This window comes from Saccostrea cucullata, unplaced genomic scaffold (assembly GCF_032062105.1).
Source record: "Saccostrea cucullata isolate Sc308-1 unplaced genomic scaffold, CSIRO_AGI_Scuc_v1 ctg1349, whole genome shotgun sequence".
Taxonomy (NCBI): domain Eukaryota; kingdom Metazoa; phylum Mollusca; class Bivalvia; order Ostreida; family Ostreidae; genus Saccostrea; species Saccostrea cuccullata.
Window position 1 is genome coordinate 146,644 of NW_026924468.1, and position 20,857 is coordinate 167,500.

General features: G+C 35.1%; 1 protein-coding gene across 3 annotated transcripts in view; it reads right to left on the reverse strand.

The window, feature by feature from the left end:
• Positions 1-5,548: 5,548 nt before the first annotated feature.
• The window catches only part of LOC134266507 (double-stranded RNA-specific editase 1-like), a 20,818-nt gene continuing 5,509 nt past the window's right edge, over positions 5,549-20,857 (reverse strand). The window contains exons 1-4 of one of the 3 annotated variants that reach the window (XM_062748732.1): positions 13,581-13,726; positions 7,579-8,331; positions 6,620-7,294; positions 5,551-6,379 (exon numbers count right to left, since the gene is read on the reverse strand). In XM_062748732.1, the coding sequence (XP_062604716.1) occupies positions 5,862-6,379; positions 6,620-7,294; positions 7,579-8,331; positions 13,581-13,692 (2,058 nt within the window). In that variant the 5' untranslated portion in view covers positions 13,693-13,726 and the 3' untranslated portion in view covers positions 5,551-5,861. Of the gene's footprint in view, positions 6,380-6,619; positions 7,295-7,578; positions 8,332-13,580; positions 13,727-20,857 lie in introns of those variants that run through there. The other 2 variants (XM_062748730.1, XM_062748731.1) reach the window with 2 other exon arrangements.

Here is a 20,857-nt window from a genome sequence, read left to right on the forward strand (position 1 = left end):
CAGACCCTGGTGATGGGTATACGGACCCTTGTGATGGGTATACAGACCCTGGTGATAGATAATACAGACCCTGGTGATGGGTATACAGACCCTGGTGATGGGTATATATACCCTGGTGATATATAATGCAGACCCTGGTGATGGGTATATAGACCCTGGTGATGGGTATACAGACCCTTGTGATAGATAATATAGACCCTGATGATGGGTTTACAGACCCTGGTGATACAAATTACAGACCCTAGTGATGAGAACACAAACCCTGGCAATACATAAACAGAACCTGTTTATAACAGAAAAAGTATGAATGAATGATTGAATGAATGAATGAATGATTGAATGAATGAATGAATGAATGAATGAATGAATAAATAAATAAATAAATAAATAAATAAATAAATAAATAAATAAATAAATAAATAAATAAATAAATAAATAAATAAATAAATAAATAAATGAATAATTTAATTAATTCAATTAATTAATTAAATAGAAAAAGAAAATAAAAAGGAATGCATATGATAAATAAATTATTTATTTATTCGTAAATCAATCATTTACTTAATTATTAGAAATAATAAATAAACCAATAAAGAAAGAAACCAATAAATAAATAAACAATCAAGCAAAATATAAAGTAAGTTAACAAATAAACAAACAAATTAAAATATAAATGAATTAACACATAAATAATAAATTAATCAATAAATTTATTAATTAAATAAAAGATTAATTAATTAATAAATAAATAGAAGAACTGATTACTCAATAGAATAATTAAATAATGAAGAAAAAAAGTGTATAAATAAATAAACAGACAAATAAATTTCCTAATGAATAAATAATTAATTTACCTAGTTCATTAATTATTAGAATTAAAAAAAATTAAACAAATAAAATAAATAAATGAATGAATAAAAGAATAAATGAATAAATAAAAGAATAAAAGAATAAATAAATAAATAAATAAATAAATAAATAAATAAATAAATAAATAAATAAATAATTAAATAAATAAATAAATAAATAAATAAATAAATAAATAAATACTAATTGCAAAGTTGATTTATTCATTCTACTGCTTTTTTAATAATATTTTATTGAATTATGCATAAATTTCTGCATCTAAGAATAGTATTACTAGTTTTTATTATATATTTCGAATTTCCTTCCTTCTGTTTTCCGATCTCGATGTAAATTTGTTGCGCGCATGCGCTCTGCCTGGTTATAGAGGCTGGTTACGAGATCCAAAAAAGTATTCATATTATACCTCGCACCAGCCATCGGGGCAACCAGTCAACAATCTTCCATCTTGTTACTAGTAAACAATGTTCTCTAAGTAAATCAATGCTTTTTCATGCATCGATCGATTAATAGAGCTAATTTAAGCGATAAAGAAATGTAGATAATGATAATGGACAAAAAACAAAGCACTTGTAAAAACACAGCAATGAGGCCTGCGGGGGCCGCATTGCTAACCTGGCGATAGGTCTGTCGAAGGAAGAATTAATTTTCCCACCTGTACCTGGACCAAAAGCTCCAGAAAATTTTCCTGGTTCAAAGTTGTCCGGCTTCCGTTTGACGTCTCTAAAATTTTCACATACAGTATTAATTCTTCTCCAGATTGATCCAGATACACAAAAATTCCAGAGCTGTTTTAACTCTCACGATTTCGCCGTATTTTTTACGGATTTTTAATCCAGAATACGTCTCACGTTTTACTATTATGAAAATACGGTAATCCGTTCGTTAGAAATTTAGCAGTTTTTGTTATGATCTGCTGAGATATGGCTGAAAGAATGCCGACTCAGCAACAACAAAAATCATTGACTATCAATCGTTATGATCTGCGTGGCACAGTGGTCAGAGCGTCTGCTCTAAGAGTTGCGCATTAAGGACTTGCTCCTTACATCGAGGGTTCGACTCATACTTCTGCGACTCGGAGACCGGTCTTTCGGATGAGACCGTATAAACTGAGGCCCTGTGTCGCAGTAGTGCTGGCACGAAACAGCCCCCTTCCTGCTTGAAGGCCTTGAATATTGGGTAGAGGGCTAATGAGCAGCTCTCCAGAGCGGATGGTGGCGTCAAAATGAGAACAAAAATCTTGAGAGAGACATTAAACAATCAATCAATCATCCTTTTGATCTGTCTCAGTTTCACGCCCTTTCATCACTATAAAAGAAAAAGATTTCAAGCACATCGGTGATTTTGTATTGCCAAAAATGTGTGGTATAAAATGACAAAAAACATGTTATTTAACCATGTTTTAGTAATCAAAGGAGCAGTTGTTCTCTAATTATATACGTAAAATCAATGGAAAGCGAAATCTTACTGGCAAATGTTAAATCTCACGGACAAATCTGATCAAAAATACTGAGAGACGACGATAAGGGTAAACAGGTCTGAAATTCTTATAACCATAAATAGGGGCCTACTGTGTTTTGAGGTGAAACTTTTATACCCTTGGGTATATCAATGACGATTCATATGTTTTTTTTTTTCAATCTAAGTAGAATTAGATCTTTCATCTACTTTCCAATTTTATTAACCTCGTGTACATACAGCTTATAATTAAACATGGAAACTATAATTTTAAGTAAATTGGAATCCTACCAGTAACTGCAGTTCTTTTTTTTCCACTCTACAAAGATCTGTAGGCTTAGATATCAGTGTTATAACCATGGATGTGGATTTTCCTCATTGTTAAGATGGTTAGAGCAATCTCAGGTAATGCAGACCGTATTGTTCAGATCATTATTGCCCTGGGGCGTGGAGGGAGGGGAGTTATGATAGGAATGTTTAGTCCATGATTTATACCAGGTTTACTTGATATTATTGGTGTACAATACTTAAGTCTGAAATGTATGAAGTTTCCAAATGGATCCTTGCCAAAAATGTGATCAGAAAATTTCACTTATAGCTCTGGTGAGCTAAAAATCTAGCATAAAGGAGAATTTTTCGAATTCATGTGTTAGCTGATTAAATAAAAATATACAACTGAAATACTGTGTCCATTTGAAATTCTGGTAATTATGTATGTACTTCCATCATCTCAAGTAAGTGGCTGTCCTCTACACCATATTCCCCATAGTTCAGCTGGAATTGACCACTTCAATGTAACTGCCTGATTATTAAAAGAATGGTATTCAGATTCCAATGATTCAAGGAGAATTTGACAGCTGCGATCTGATAAATGAATGGATCGTGTGTGAGAGATATGATTATTCTAATATTCTAGTCACTTATTTGAATGAACAACCAAAATCCGGTACTGACCATATGCTATCCGACACGCCTTATAACCTCACCTGATCCAAAAACTCAAGCGAGCTTTCCTAATCAAAATTTGTCCATTGTATGTCAGTGTAAACTTTTTACAATTTGATCATCTTCTCCAGAACCATGGAGCCATTTTCAGCCAAATTTGGCAAAGAGTATACTTAGAAAAGGGGGATTCAAATTGTAGCTAACCCTATCCTTGAGGCTCTAATTTTGAACAAACTTTAATCTGCACTAGATCATACTTTCAAATAATATAGTGAAGCCTTGAAAAAACTTTGAGGGATATTTCAGGTTTTCCCATTGCCCATATTGAACTGATCCTTCACCAATCCCAAGGGTTTATGATTTAAACAAACCTGGATCTACACAACCTAAGAATGTTTCTATTCAAAAATGACTGATGATTGCTTTTGCTCTTCTTGTTCATTGTGTTTGTCATAATGTATAAAATATTGCAATATTGTATTATGAGCAGTCAAATTACGAATTCTGATTCAACTACACAGGTGAGCTTAACAATTCACTGCCCTCTATGCCTCCCTCCTTAATTACTAGCAGGACAATACTGTAGCCCCAGACCTGATGCTTAATAGTTATAATCCTGTTTCCTGTAATTGATACAAAGTTCAATAGTTTTCTGGGTCTGATATCAGCTATGTTCAGCAGGGATAGCCCTGGTCAGTAACAATATTCACCAGCCAATAGTAATACTGCGGCCAGCATCAGCCAGTAGTTACAGGGGCAAGTATCCACTGATTTAATGAAGACGGCTAGAAAATAAACACAGATTGGTCTCTGTTTACAACACAGGTTCTGGTATAAAGTTAATTTATTTCTCTCTGGTCAAGCACAGCTTCAGTACAGTAATGGCACTGTAAACATAGAATAAACTTAAACATTCATCGTTCGTTCATCGATTTGATACGTCTCTACTTTTTTTCATAGATTTAAAACAGGTACACAAAATACTGGGTTCAATCATTCAAATTAATTAAAATTGACAACATCAAAACATTCTTCACAATCACATAATCCAACTGATGCTGCATGCATTTCTGTGCATTACTGTATATTATAATTCTTATTTATTAACATCTCTTAATTAGACATTCGTAAGAAATAACATAATCTTAAATTTAATTAAAAAAAAAATTATGCAATTCCATCAACATATGCTGCTCTCTTCTTTAATTATTTCTCCCAATGATTGAAATGTATTCCCAAATCAAATACTTAAAACATTTAATTAAAAATAATTGATTTTTCCGTGCACACACTCGTACCGGGAGATAAGGGTACATTCAATCTCGCCCCCTCTATTTTTATCTGTCTGTGATGTTAACTTCTACAAAATCAGTCACTAAGTACTGCCGTGAGATTGCGTAAATCTATTGGAGAATAGTTTGGGGAATGTCGTTAATAATGGAAATTATTTATTATTTTCTGTAGAGATTTGTGATGTCTTTCACTGCTTGCTGTGATTGAAACAAGAACAAAACCAGAAGTCTCTGTCGAGACTGTAGCTCTACTGGTTTGTACTTATCAAAAAACCATGCACTATTCTATGTATCTTAGTGTAGTCTAATTGTGTGCCAAGTTATATTGAAATCAGACCAAAACTGTAGAAGGAGTAGCGTTTTAAAGGAATTTCACAGAAAATTCTAGTTTTAGTAACCATGGCAACACCGTTCATCAAAATCAAAAACCGATGCACTATTCTACGTATCTTAATGTAGTCTACTTGTGTGCCAAGTTATATTGAAATCAGACCAAAACTGTAGAAGGAGTAGCGTTTTAAAGGAATTTCACAGAAAATTCTATTTTTAGTAACCACGGCAACACCGTTCACCGAAATCAAAAACCGATGCACTATTCTATCTATATTAGTGTAGTCTACTTGTGTGCCAAGTTATATTGAAATCAGACCAAAACTGTAGAAGGAGTAGCGTTTTAAAGGAATTTCACAGAAAATTCTAGTTTTAGTAACCATGGCAACACCCTTCATCGAAATCAAAAACCGATGCACTATTCTATGTATCTTAGTGTAGTCTACTTGTGTGTCAAGTTATATTGAAATCAGACCAAAACTGTAGAAGGAGTAGCGTTTTAAAGGAATTTCACAGAAAATTCTAGTTTTAGTAACCATGGCAACACCGTTCATCGAAATTAAAAACCGATGCACAATTCTATATATCTTAGTGTAGTCTACTTGTGTGCCAAGTTATACTGAAATCAGACTAAAATTGTAGGAGGAGTAGCGTTTTTGAAAAATTGTTTACAGACAGACAGACAGACAGACAGACGGACGGACGCCGGACGCATTACTATCGCATAAGCTCTTCTGGTCTCTGACCAGTAGAGCTAAAAATGACAATAATGATACAAAAATATAAATTGAAATCTTCATCATTCTTTCCAACAGAGATCTTACATTCCCAAATGGTCTACTTCCATTCATGTCAGGTTTAAACTGAAGCACAATACAAACTTCTATAATCTAATGCGAAAAAATATCAAACGAGATCTGACAAATGTTGAACATTTAGAGTCAATTAAGACGTAAAAGTAACACCACGTTATCAGCTAGACACAATAAACTGGTCCTGTTCTTCAGGCTTCTTAAGCCAACGTCCCAGCCCTGCGTTCTGAAAAGCTGAGTACATCTGCTGTTTTGCCGTTTGGTATTCCGTCATCGTGGCTTTTGCATCAGCGTACGTCCGTGGGGGCTGAGTAACAGACTGCCCCGTGAAGGATGGGATTTTGCCGAACAGCTGTAGGAATCGTTTGAAGAAGGCGTGTTTACAGACCTGGGAGGATGCCCCCTGCTCCGTCTTTCCCGTCATCGTATTGATAACCTCCAGACCTGCGTCTCCCACGCACCAGTTGACGGCGAAGTTCGGAGCTTTCCGCGGCTGTCGGCTCTCTGGATTACTGATTCCACTCATAAAAGGCTGATTGTGACGGAATGGGGGTGGGATATTTTCCATATTTGATATTCGAGAGTAGACGGCTCTAGATAAGTGATCTCCGTGGTACAAGCTACCGAGGATGAGACTGTCGTAATACACTGGCTCTATGAAGTGACTAAGTAGACTGCCTGTAATCAAACAATTAGCTTCAGTTAGTATATAATAATGTAACAAATCAATAGCTTACTTTACATTTAAAATTTAGTTCATTTTCAAATATGTTAAATTTAAATTTCTATAAATTAAAATGTTATGTTGTATTAGAGTATTCCTCATGTTCCTTGCTGATATTCCCTAAAATTATGCATTTTACTGATTTCTATAACCCGCACTTACATTGAAAACTTCTCGAAAACTTCTAGCCCTACCTTGAACTCCGAGGACGTTCCAACGGGCGATTTTGTCGCTACAGGACATGGTTAAGAGCCTCTCTCCCTGGAGGATGCCGTCCCAGGTCTGTATCCCTCCCGAGGACGTCACGGGAATCGTCCCCTCCCCCGACTCGATCTTCGTCCTCAGCTGCCCTCGCGCTTTACGATTCGGGTGTTTGTCCCCGCCCTCCACTTCCTGAGCTGCCTCGTGAGGAGAGAAAATCCTCGAATCGCCACACGGCGCCGTACTGATGTAAAGGTGAAAGTGAACGTTGGGTTTTAATTTGAATCCTCCTCCCTCTTTTGGCTGGAATATGGAGGACTCTTTTTCTAACTGATTTCCAGATAAATGTTTTCCAAGTTGAAAATACAGGAACCTCATCAATGACCTTCGACCCATGACCTCAGCATGGCAGTCATTGACCGCGAGTCCTTTATCACTCATGTACTCCCCATTTATACACTTGGTTCCCGTGGATACAGAAATCACTGTGGCACTGTCTTCTGAGTCACTAGTTGTCATGACAATACCAGATAACACTTTTCTCCTAGCGTACTGTGAGGTCAGATTATCAGTTAAATCACAAAACTTTTCCAGGACAAGACGAGACACAAGATCCGCTAACTCCTGAGGAACATTTGTGTGAGATTCTTTAGGAACAGGCTTTGTACCTAAAAGTATAGGAATATCACTCTGTATAATGATAAACAAACATTGAAAACAAATGTGAAAAAATGGAAACTTTACGATATTATTACAGACTATGTTCATGATTTACCTGGATTTGTGGAGATTACCTCAAATTTTGTAATTTACATGGACGTGTGGATTTATAATTTACCTGGATGTATGGAGAATTACGTCAGATTTTATAATTTACCTGGATGCGTGGATTTATAATTTACCTGGATGCATGGATTTATAATTTACCTGGATGTGTAGATTTATAATTTACCTGGATGCGTGGAGAACTCCAAGTTGAACAATTTGGTGAGGGCCATCTGAGCTGCCCGGGACTTGGCTAGCTTCTTATTGCGTCCTGATCCCTCAAATTTAACCCCGTCAACAACCACAGACATCACAAAATGCTTGGCATGACTTTCACCATGTTCTTTCACAAAATCGTATTTTAGTCCAGGTCTTAACTCATTTAGGATCATTACAGGGTTTTTACCGTCGGGTACAGAAGGAACTACAGATTTCCGACCCTTTGGCAAATTATTAACTCCATTTTTCTCCTTCATTAACACATCACCTGAAGCGCCATTTTCCGATCCAGTCTCAAAGTTATTAAACAGGATATCATTGGAAGCTTCGGCACTGTCGGAAGTGAAATCAGCATCATTATTAACAACCTCCCTTCCTAAGGCCTTGTGTGCTTCGGAAGCATTAGGGAACTGAACAAAGGACTTCAACGCTTTCTCTGCTGCATTTAAACGAGCTGCCTTCTTAGTCTGACCTTGACCCTCAAACTTTGTCCCATTAACCTCCACACTCATGATGAAGGTCGGCGCATGAACTGGTCCTGACTGGGCAACAAACTGGAACTCCAGCCCCGGTTTGATTTCGTTCAGCTGCATCAGGGCATTTTTGGTGACTGGGGTACTCTGGATTTTCCTCTTCTTGTTTAGGATGATCTGTGTCCCATTTTCAGGGAACCTCCGTTTTCCCAACATGATGCCTGATTCTTCCCCTTCACCAGGCTCAACTGAAACGACAAGATTACAGAGTTATTTCCCTTGACAAGCATCTGCTCTCCTTTTCAATTTCCTGAAATTGCAATCATTGCTGTAGAGATAACTGCATATATAACTTAAGTACAGAAAACATTGTTAAAGGTTTACTTATACATCATCTTCATCAAGTTTATGGCCAAAAATTCCCCCTTAATTCAATGATCTGATATGATAAGCTGGAAGCTTCACTGACATAAAATGTGATAAAGTGAAAATTACAGATGACACAAAAAGTAGAATAACTGCATTTTCTATTGAAGATTCTATCATATATGTATTACATAACACTTAATAATCACTTCAGTGTAGATATAGGAGCTTCTTTATAATAAACAGCCAAGATCCCTTGGGTAAGATTGTAGCATGCAATGAATATCAAAATGTCTGTCAAACTTTCTAAGAATTCATCATCTATATGACATTGAACCTGCATTTTTTTTTTTTTTTGGCATCAATTCTCATTAAAAAAAATGCTAGACTAATTGAAAACCTTTAAGTAATGAAAATATTCCCTGGAGTCTTTGAGTGATGAAATTTATAAGCAAGAATTTGCCAAACCTTCCTCCCAAACCTGATTATATTTCATATATATGTAGATGAATTAATGCCAAATTTCCCGGTTTTTTGTTTCCTGACTTTTTCTCACTTCAACACCAGGACAATAGACAGAGGAAATCAATTTCCAGAAAGTAACATCTCGACTTTCCGTAATTGGGTTCAGGAGAAAAAAAGAGCGAGTCCAGAGTTTTTCCTGATCCCCAAAGACACCCTGTAATTGGAATCATTCGACAGCAGGACATATTTTTTTGTTTTTCGATCAATACTTGATATTTTCAGATCTTTTATTTCTTTCACTGAACTTACAAGCTGCCAATAAATTATTAATGCCTTCATCTCTTACACTTCCAGCGATAAAAAAACATCTGACATTCATCAAATATTCAAAGATATTGCAAAGGGAAGAGACATGGATGAAATTTTAAGTAAGCAGATCTTCCGATAATAATATCGGGCTTTGCCCATTCTTTGTGAACACAGCACATGGAGCTGACAGAGGATGAGCATTTGTAGAGATAGAAGACATATCTCCCTTGCTGATTGAGAATACGCACACCACAAAGAAACATTCTTCATTTTCTGACAGTAGATTTACATTATAAGTGGGATAACAACATTTTTTTACTCCTGCGAAGTGTAAAACATCATCCACAACAGCTGATTTAACACTACGTTAAGATGGGGGAACAATCGGTCTTTATAGCCCCGGGAGGAGACAAACTAAACACGGCCCAGGTACGGAATCTGCCGATCATTATCACACAAATCGCAGCTTAATGACTGTCAGCGGGAACTCAGGGCCTGGAGTTCTACAGTTTGTAAATTTAATTCACGCTGACGAAAACATGGATGCTACAAGATCTTTTGAATTTTTGCAGTTTTACTCTCTGCTAAATCTGTCTAAACAAGTCATCCCAACTGACAAGACAAGTTTTTCTATCAAATCTTGTTTCAAATCATTTTTCTAAAGAAAAACTTTTTTAAAATAGATGCATAGTTAAACTTATACATTGATTGTTGTAATTTTACGTCCATTGCATAAATACTCATTGCGACATTACCGAATACTGGGGAAGGGTTTCAAAGACCGAAGCTCAGCTATAGGGCAGTACAGAGGGTTATATTATTATTGTGCCAAAGCTTTTTCAAATTTCTGAGATACAAAGTCTTACGTTTTTGAGATTATATATCCAAAAGACCTGAGACCTTTACTTCTGATGCCAAACACATGGTGAAAGAACAGTTTCTGCCTAAACGTCTTAGGTTTAACATGGCCTAGGGCTGTCTTTAGATTTCCATATCTATGTCATTTATAGGTGCATGAACATTTACCATTTTCAAGCTCATTCTGTTAAATGTACAACAATAACAACAAAATCGTAAGAAATGTTTATCCAAGCAATATTGCTAAAAATTTCAAGTGGAAAAAAAATAGAACCTAGAAAATTTGAAATAAGTGTAGTTAGCTTATAATATTTAACCTTGATCTGTCAGAAATATAGATTATAATTTTTTAAAGACTGCATGCTTTATCAGAACAGATACATTGTACACCTCCACTGCCAGCAGTAAATAGATACAGAAATCAAAAGAATAACTAAAATATCTCACAGAAATAATATCCAGACCTCAGACCAAGATCATAACAAAGAGGTAACATTATTCAAGTCTTGAACAGAGTATTAACAAAATCCAATTCTCAAAAAAATATCGAAGTCTATATAGTATTTAATATACCAATATCTAACCCTCAGATATCAAAGTCCATGATGAACAATATCCAACCCTAAAACATATATTAGTCAAGACTAATTACTAATGCCTCCAATAGATATCTAAGTCTATATAAAATTAACAACATATCCAATCCACAGGCAAATATCACAAGCTATATCTATGTAATTTTAACAATATTCAATCTGTAAGCAAACATCATAAGCATGATAAGCTTACCTCTATTGCCAGACTATGGTATGCAGGGAACGACCAAGATATATATTTATATACATAGTTAGCAAGGGAAATCTAGTAAAGACATACTGTAAAAGTTAATTAAAGCCTAGTACTCTGTAATTAAATTTCCTTTGCACTGTTAACTTAATGAAAAGCTTGGGCCTACAAGAACCTTCATTACTCTTCACAGAAAAATAAAGCAATCTAGGCATTATACAAGCTTCTAATTTTAAACACAATTCTCATAGTTTAATTATACATGTAATTATATCTTTAATGTCTAACTTTCCTTTTTTTTCTGCTAGTTGTATATTTTTTAATTTCTTGACCTCTAGTGCACACAGATTTCTTGCATTTCAGGTGTGTACAAACCCCCCCAGAATACCACATTCCCATCGTTTGATGACTTTTTAATGCTCCTTTGCTAATCCAAACCAAATTATACTCAATATCCTGGATTTGATTATACTAGCAAAGACTTCATTACTGAATAATTGATTAGGAACTCGGCTGAACAGGAAATGGGGAGAATTTGGACAATTCCTGGAGAATGCTGGGAATGTTGTATATTTTATAAGGTCTTGTCTCTGTCCCTTCATCTCACCGGCATTGTTTAATGATTACCATAATTTTATTTTCCTTCTAGGAAAATGGTTCTTCAGGAAATTTCAATGCACAAATTCAAAATTTGCTCAAAAGTGTTGTAGTAGTGTAAGATACATGGCATCCTACTAGCTTGGGCTAGTGGGTTAACCCTTTAGCTCAATCGGTAGAGCACTGGACTGGCAAACCAGAGGTCCCAGGTTCGATCCCCAGCAGAGGCAATAAAATGTCTCTGTTACAGTGTGAATAAACAAAAATGACTATATTTCAAAACAAACTGATGACCAGTAAAAATGTCACACTTCCAATAAATATTGAATATAAAGGTACTAAAACAGCTTAATTTATTTACAAAAGCAAAAATCGAATAAAAAATATATACCGGTACATGTATATTAAAACTAAAGCAATTCCTTGTCAAATTTAGAAGAAAAAAAATCATTGAACCTGCATGGTTATCTAAATAGAAATAAAAAAGGACGCAATCCAAACCAGCTAATCTCAATGGTTTCCATCACTTGTAATCATTGCAGAAATTGCCTCAATAAAATCAGTGACTATTGGGAGACATATATTAGTGGCCATTTGTAATGTCAGGAGTAACGGAACTACATAAAACCGGAATGGCAGGACATGATTGGAATGGGGAATTCTAACATTGTGATGTTAATTCTAACAAAGAAAGGTATAATCACTCATGAAATAGGAAAGCATGAATTGTATCATAATGCCCCATTGGATTAATGTAACTGAATAATACAGACTGAAAGCGTGTCCCTGATATGATTAGTTCTGGTTAAGTTAACCTTGGAAATTCTCTTCTGAATTCCTCTACAACATTCATAACTAATCTTGTGTAAATCAAAGGATGACTGATCACCATTAAAATGTCCAATGTAACATAATCATATGAGTTAGCTTCTCTACATGTCAAATGCAAAGGTGAAGGACAAGCTATCAGTGACCTTGACCTTGAATTGACCTTGAATGGCTCAAAAGGCATTTGAATGATTGACAACCTGTAACAAAGTTACTAAATTAAATTACTATAAAAAAAATGCTAAGTAGAACATTATCACTAAGGTTTCTACAGTTGAGGTATTAATTGGAGCCTCTTTCAAGGTGTCTATTAGTGTCTATTAAGAGATTGTCTACAGTAGCAGACTGAGAAGTTAAGTGGGGCCTTAATTGTAAAGAGGTGTCCATTCCACCATTATTTTCCCAGATTATTTTTTGTGCTATGGGATGCAGAACACTCTTCCCTAATTGATAAAAAGCTTTCTCACCCCTCTGCCTGTGTATTGACACATTAATGTATCTCCCTGAGCTGACTAGCTGTAGTCTGTCAGTTGTACATGTAGACTTACTTGTCCTGGATACTATCATCCCTGACACTACCAGGATAAACCTCACTGCAGATATCATTCCAAATACACTGAAACCCCAACAGTGCACCTTACACAGAACTGTCCAGAATTTAGCACATCTGTATGCCTTCATTGATTTTAAGTCAATAATATAGCTTTGCTCATTCTAAATTTCAGAGAATTTTTAACCTTATCAGTGCATGATAAAGACTCATTGCAAGACATGAGGCTGATGAAAAGGGACAACATTGACACAAAGAGATTCCTGAGGTGGGATCAGGTGCCAAGGAGGAGTAGGCATCCCACCAGTAACAGCCTTGTGATCCCTTAGCATTGATAAGGTGAAGGGGTCATTTGGTTGTCAAATTTTAGTACAAAAACAAAGACTTAACAACTGGTATAAAAGTTCAGATAGACACAACACCACTCAATGATAGGCTATATCTGTTAGCAAGACATTATAAGAACCATAAAATTTACAAATGCTGACTTTTAAATGAAGTTGTTGTTAAAAATAATGAAATGCTGCAACAACATTATATTATGTTTTCCTCTTTTCAAAAAAAATTCTTGCCAGGTTTCTTAACTTATAATTTTCTTTGAGCTGAAACATATAATTCTTATATTTCTAAAATATTTATTTTATATCTACATGTCCTTTCAAAACCCAAACCCAAAGAGACAGAGCTTGTTTTAAATCTATTGTCAATTATAGCCCCTGAATCAAATGTAATACTTACTCAATGAAATGTCTCCTTGAAAATATAATACAGAGAAATTAACAATACGCCACCCTCGTCTCAAGTAATGATTACATTGTACCCGTAACCAGTTAAAAGACACATCTGGCATTGTACACCTTTATCACAAGAAAAATAGCAAAATGCCAAACCAGCCAAACGGTTTTCATTCAATTGAGCAAATATGAACAGATAAAAGGTAAAAAAAAAGGAAAAGTGCCAGCCCCCACCATTGGTTGATAAGACATTTTGATAGAGTCAATATTGATTCGACCAGGGACTGATTAATGGAGAACAGTAGTTCAACTGTGTCAGCGTCACTAGACACAAGTTCTTATTCTTTTTTTCCCTCTAAGACTAAATTCCTGTGTTACGAGATGGAAACTAAAGGCCTGCTGTTATAATGCCAATCTAATTCCCCTCTCCCTCATGTGTCATTTTAAAATTTTCTTTGTGAACTTTTAATTACAAAATTAAACTGTTTAGATATAACCCATGAAAAACCAACTGAGGGAATGTAGCGACCTAATATACCTATAAACATCCTATATTCTGTACATAAAACATAAAATCTATACCTTTTCTCTCTCGGATGCTTCCTGGACCTTAGATTTTTTTCTTTTTGGGAGTCAATGTACCTCTACCCAAAATCAGAAAAACCAAGAGAAGTTTATGATCCATCCATAGACAAAATTTGATGCTAAACACACAAATACTGTCCAGAGGTACTTTACTCAAATCAATTACCTCTCAAGGTTTCTATCACTAATGATAATACACATACAATTGTCCAGAAGTACTATATACAGTGTACATAAATCAATTAAATCTGAAAGTCTGTTCACTAATTGTACTTGAGACAGGCATGAAAATAGACTATTTCTGTGATATACTGTAGAAGATGGAGTCACTTAAGGGCTTTGAATGTATTCTGGGAGATTAATAATTAAACTTAATAACGGCCCTCCGTGCTGATTTATAGAGTCGGCTATAGCTAAGTTTTCTGGGGCCTAAGGAAATTATTAGGTGCCAAGCAGGATTCATCTTCTGTCTGTAATTAACTTAGACTAAAAAGCTGCAAGACAAAGCATTACTTCAATAATTTATTGTTCTGCGCTGGAAATGAGAGGCAGTGACAAAAATTAAAGCCATACAAAAGACAATGTAAGGGAAACATTTCAAATTTCAATGTGATTATCATCAAGATTTATTTTATTTTTTTTTTCAAAAAATATGGTTATTTTATAACAATTGTACAGAGAATGCAAGAGATTCCAAATCGAACTGATTTTCTCCAATATCTTGACTGAAGCAGGGGATGACAAATCCCATTGCCCGACGCCCGGGGCTAGTGAATTTTAGGGGTGGGTAAGTGAAATTTTATCAACCACTTGCCCGTGGGCAAGTGATTTATCAAAAATAGAATTTATTTGTAGGCCATAAATTTAAAGCTGGACATTGGGGCTTGCATGATTTACTCAGCATTCATCTTCCTCTTTTTTTGAAATATCTAAAAAATACAGAATAAGTTTATGGTAGGGCAAGCAAAAATTCAGGTAGGGCAAGTCAATTTTGACCATGTACTTGCCCTTGGACAAGTGCCTTAAAAATCTATTTGTCAGCCCCTGCTGAAGACAAAAGAAGTGCAATTAATCATCTGAAATACAATAGTAGACGTGTTTATATGAGTATGTCATCAACTCCACAAAAGTTTGTCTGATTTCTTCAAGGTTTAACCAAACATTTCCATTCCTTAGATTAGAATTCAGAAGCATCTGTTAGTATTGACACACCATGTTTTTTGGATCGGGGCAATAGTGATTAAACTTATCAGAGTCGGAATATTTCTGTAATAAAACAGACAGTAGGTACAAAGATAAGGATAGTAACTTGTAAATGCCAAAATCTTCCTTTTTTCCTGTTTCGAAAAAATTCAACACACAGCAGGAAAATGAAAATAAAAATGGGACCTGCATGGAGTGGAAATCGTAAGTAAAGTTAAGGGGGGAGGGAACCAGTCACGCAGTGGGTAGTCAATCGGAATCACTTATAAATCAGGGGATTACAGAAGGCTGCAGAGATCGGGCCCCAGTCATATCTACAATCATCTAATTAAAATATATTTTGTTGATAAAAGATGATTTTATTTGAAGCGTGACCAGCTGTGAATTATAAGCAAGCCTCCTCTCCAGTATAAACTTCTCCAGCCAGATAGCATGCCAGGGTTTATTAAACAGTCTAATGCTGCTGATTCATTGAAGATTTGATTACTAAAAGTTAATTATGTACATTATATCTTTGGCATCAATTAGGGGAGGATAATAAAGCATGGGGGATGAATATCGTGAGAAAAAAGCACAAAAAATTGGATCAATAGCTGTTTTATCGAGGATGCACCTCAAGTGACAGGCGGATTATAATACAACCTTCTTATCTCTGACGACAAAGTGCCCTTAAGTGCTGCACGCAAAAAAAGTATCAAAGAGTGAGAGCTTCACAGAGATAGATTTTATATCTCCGATAATTTAGGAAGGTTTAAGTCATATACAAATGCTGAAAATAAAATCAATTACATAACAAAATGAAAGGAACTGGGGCATAGTTCATTCTGTGATCAGAAGTCATTGAAGAACCAGACGTCTTTTATAAGGTGTATTAAAAATTGATCTTCAAAAAACCAATAGCCATTTATCCATCCATAACTTAATTCAAAGTATGAAAGTTTTATAAATTGATTTTTGAAACCAAATATGAATTTTTTTTTGAAAATAAAAGGTGTTAATGTAAAAATCTCACAAATTATCTGGGTCTTTTAATACTTTAAAATTCTATATTCAGTAGCTCAGTATTGTAAGAAAACTCAAATGAAAGAAAGTTAAGCAAATAAATATATTTGCTGAATATGCTTTTGTCAAAATTTCCCTTAATTTTTTCTGCAAATTTCATATTTTCAAGATATAATTAACATAACAGTATATACCATCCTATATGGCTTGTTTCTGTGTACAGCACAGGAGAAAATGCAATAAAGTATTGATTTTTTAAAAAATCAGAGAAAAATTTCCAAAAAAAGATCTACACGTTCGTGATGTACCATAATAAAAATGTACTTTTCTTGTAGATTTGCTATAATCTACAATTATTACTGAAAAAAGGCAGCAGGAAAACTGAGCAAGCGAAATGAGAAAAAAATTACCAAGATAACCCAATAAAACATAAAGACATACCTTAGGTTGGGCAGAGATAACATTAATTACCACTGTTACAAAGACCACACGAACATAGGACTGGGTAAAGTTCCGATCAAAACAAAGGAATCTATCGCTTGATTCCGATCAGCCACTGAGTGGGTGCTCTCAGGCATAGCAGCCTATCGACTACAGAAACTATACAGAGAAAAAACTCCGACAATTTAAACTTAGGAAACCGGCCTAATCTCTACAGGACCAATGCCTCTTAATCCACGGTCATAAGAAGATTATTCTGACAATTATTACAGGGGGCTTTCCGGGCAATGCCCTGACCTTTCTGTAGCCATATTTCTATCAAAATGAAATTTGAATAGACATAAAAGTGAAGAAAAAACGGGAAAAAACTTGAAGAGAAATTTCCACCCATCTTGTCTAATCAAATGCTAATCATTTTTGAAAGCCTTTCTTAATTTTGGTAGATAAATATTAAGAGTAAAGATGCTAACCCAACAGTGCTGTCAGGAATAGTTTATCAAAGCCCAATCTTCTAATAAAAGTTCCCTACAGTTTGGGAAAAAATATCAACAATCTGAACTATTCCCGATTTTCTACATCGTTATTTCATCAACAACTTCAAAGAACGATATAATTAAAAGTTGAATATGTTTTTATCCAAATGAAATGGTTGTACTAAATCCAACAGCAATAAATGAAAATATTGTTACACATACATTAAATAACATCTGATTTACTAGATGTAAGTTAAATACCCTGTACCTAAACCCTATAGTTTTCTTACATTGCAAATTGAACATAAAGACATTGTGTCTTATAATTCTCTTAAACTGACAATGTCCAATCCATGCCCCTGCAGGCCCACTTTGCTCACCTGAGAGCTGAGGAATATCAGGTCAAAAGATTCTAATAAATTTAAATTTAGAATAGTCAATATTTTTTCATGTAAACCTTATCAAATATTATGGAATATAAAGTTTGGCAATGTCTATTTGTTTGTGTGTCTGTTTATCTGCATGTTGGCAAAAACTTTAATCTTGCCCAAAATTTTTGATTGGTTAATGCTCTGGCTTTAATATTTCACATATGTATTCCTTGTGACAATACCTTTCTTGGAGTTTAGATATATATTTTACCTCTTGACTTATAAGTTTGATAAACTTTTGCAAAAATTATGCAACTTTATTCTTGGCTAAAACTTTTGTACAATTCGTGCAAGGGCTGTCATACTTCACATGTGTATATTGTGGTAAGACCTTTCTTTACTTGTTTATAAATATTTTTGATCTTTTGACCTTGACCTTAGATTTCATCCACTTTTTATATACTTAAACTTTGATCCAAAGATGACTTTGGTTATAACTTTTGAACAATTATAACAGGGATTTCATGTTTCACAGGTTTATTCCTTTATAATCCTTATGACATGACCTACCTTCGGATTAGAACAAATTTGAATTTGGAATTTGGTTTTTTTTTGGTTTTTTTTGGAGAAACTTGCGCCTTAGCCATAAATTTTTAAAAAACTGGTTTTGGACTTTAACAAGCCCTTCCTCTGGGTATAAATGATTTTGACCCTTTGACCTTGACCTTGGCATTTGATCTATGTACGGGGGGTTGGGGGGATTCCTTCTGATCATAAGTACATGTAATAAAAACTATTAGCTCTAGGGTAACAAGAAGGTGTCTTCTCCTTGAGGTGCAGTAGGGAAGAGGTTAGAATTTACTGGGTGAGTGTAGCAGGGAAGAGGTTAGAATTGACTGGGTGAGTGCAGTAGGGAAGAGGTTAGAATTTACTGGGTGAGTGCAGTAGGGAGGAGGTTAGAATTTACTGGGTGAGTGCAGTAGGGAGGAGGTTAGAATTGACTGGGTGAGTGAAGTAGGGAGGAGGTTAGAATTGACTGGGTGAGTGCAGTAGGGAAGAGGTTATAATTGACTGGGTGAGTGCAGTAGGGAAGAGGTTAGAATTGACTGGGTGAGTGCAGTAGGGAAGAGGTTAGAATTGACTGGGTGAGTGAAGTAGGGAAGAGGTTAGAATTTACTGGGTGAGTGCAGTGAGTGACTGGGTGAGTGCAGTAGGGAGGAGGTTAGAATTTACTGGGTGAGTGCAGTAGGGAGGAGGTTAGAATTGACTGGGTGAGTGCAGTAGGGAGGAGGTTAGAATTTACTGGGTGAGTGCAGTAAGGAGAAGTGTGAAGTAGTCTATCAATCTGAGGAATCAGCTGCTTGCTTTCTGAGGCTGATTGATTTATAAATGAATATAAATGATTTAGTGATCTCTCCCATTTCCCGCTCATTATAGAGTTCTCCTAGCAAGTCAATACTCATCCATCATGTACAAAATGAACCCATCAAGTACAGGGGGGTGAGAATTCCCGTAAAAAAGGGAGGAAGGTTTCATAATGTATTCACAGTGGAGCTCTTGTAGACAAGCCAGGGTCAATTCCTGGCTCCCCGATCAGCTAATCCATCACTGTCATTACAGCAGTAGCAAAGGAAACTGATGACTCCCCAGAACTGATTAGATAGGTGTCAAGTCTTGTTTTATAGGTGTGATTGCAGTAACTTAATATTAATGGTATCCAGAGAGGAAAGTTTTATAAAATGAGTTTCTTAATTACAATGATGTGCATGCATACACTTTGAGAAAATCAATCAATTTTTTTTTGGTTTGATGTACTCTGGCTCCATTTTTTCAAGATGCATGCATGGGTAGAAAAATTTCTGTGGTTTCTTTTTAAATCTTGTACACATGCAAATAATCATCATAAAAATCATTGATTTATAAATATTGAGGGTTTTATAATACACATACAGAAAAGCCAGACAGATTTTACATTTATTACTGTAAAAACTTTAAATGCATGTTACAAAATCATAAAACCTTATAATATATAAAGGATCAAAGCTTGAGATAACTGAGGGCCCACTGGGCCGTGAACAGTCAATATGGATCCAGGCTAGAGCTTTGTAAAAAACATGTTTCTTTGGGACCAGTGATTATTTACTTCATATCAAAATTCACTCAAAATCAGGCTAGTTACCTAGACAGTTTTTTACTTTGTTAAGTTGCTCTAATTAAGAAAAAAGCCATGTCAATTCAATTAAATATTTCAATTGTCTTGATCAAAATATTTGTAATCTTTGTAATGTTTTCTGAATGCTGCATCACCAATGTGCAAAAAGTGAACATTTTACATCTCAAGTCACCTTAAATTATCCTCTTGCAGGCATTATAGACACAAGTTTTTACTATAGGTAAAGGTTGGCCTGGTAGTGTTTGAGTGAAAAAAAGGTAATAAAATAAGTTTATCCTGCAGATATACAATGGTGCAAGAATGTTTTTAGATTTTGATTTTAGCCCTAGGGACAACTGGGATTGGTAAAAAAAACTTTTTTTTTCTTCCCCCCCCCCCAAAAAAAGGTTCCCTGAAAGACTCGAATAGTTTTGCATAACTAACCAACTCATCCTTTGAAATATGGCTGGTGGTGTCTTGCGCCTTTGCAATAGGGTTTTAGAAATCTGATTTGTCACTGTGACTCTGTGAGAGGTAAAAAAAATGAATTTCTTATTTAACAAAAACCTAGTTCCTTTAAATTCTCTTACATTCTTCTAAGTAGCGGCTAGCCCAATCATAAGAAGACATTAAGCGGTACATTTAGGTTTCTGAATTTCGATTTTGATCCTGCATTCAACTGGAGGTTGTAAACTTGTCATTTATAGAATTATTATGGCTTCTTCCTTCGTTACTTAAATATGAGGCCGAGTAAAAAGAAGCAAACTTCTAAGTCGGGGTGTAACTCTCATATGACAGCATCTCGTTTGGGGTCACTTTCATATTGAAATTGTAAAAAAAAAATTAATATAATTAAAATAATGTTAAATTGTAAAATCATCTTGAAATGCACTGTGCTGACACCGTGCTAAAATTCAGTCTTATGTTAGTCTACTTGTAACAGAGAAGTAGAAAATGTGACAAACCAGACCAGAATTCAAACCTAAGCCCGTAAGAAATGTTGAATCTCCAGTCAGGTGCTGGAGACAACACAGAAACTGTTAATTCTAATTAA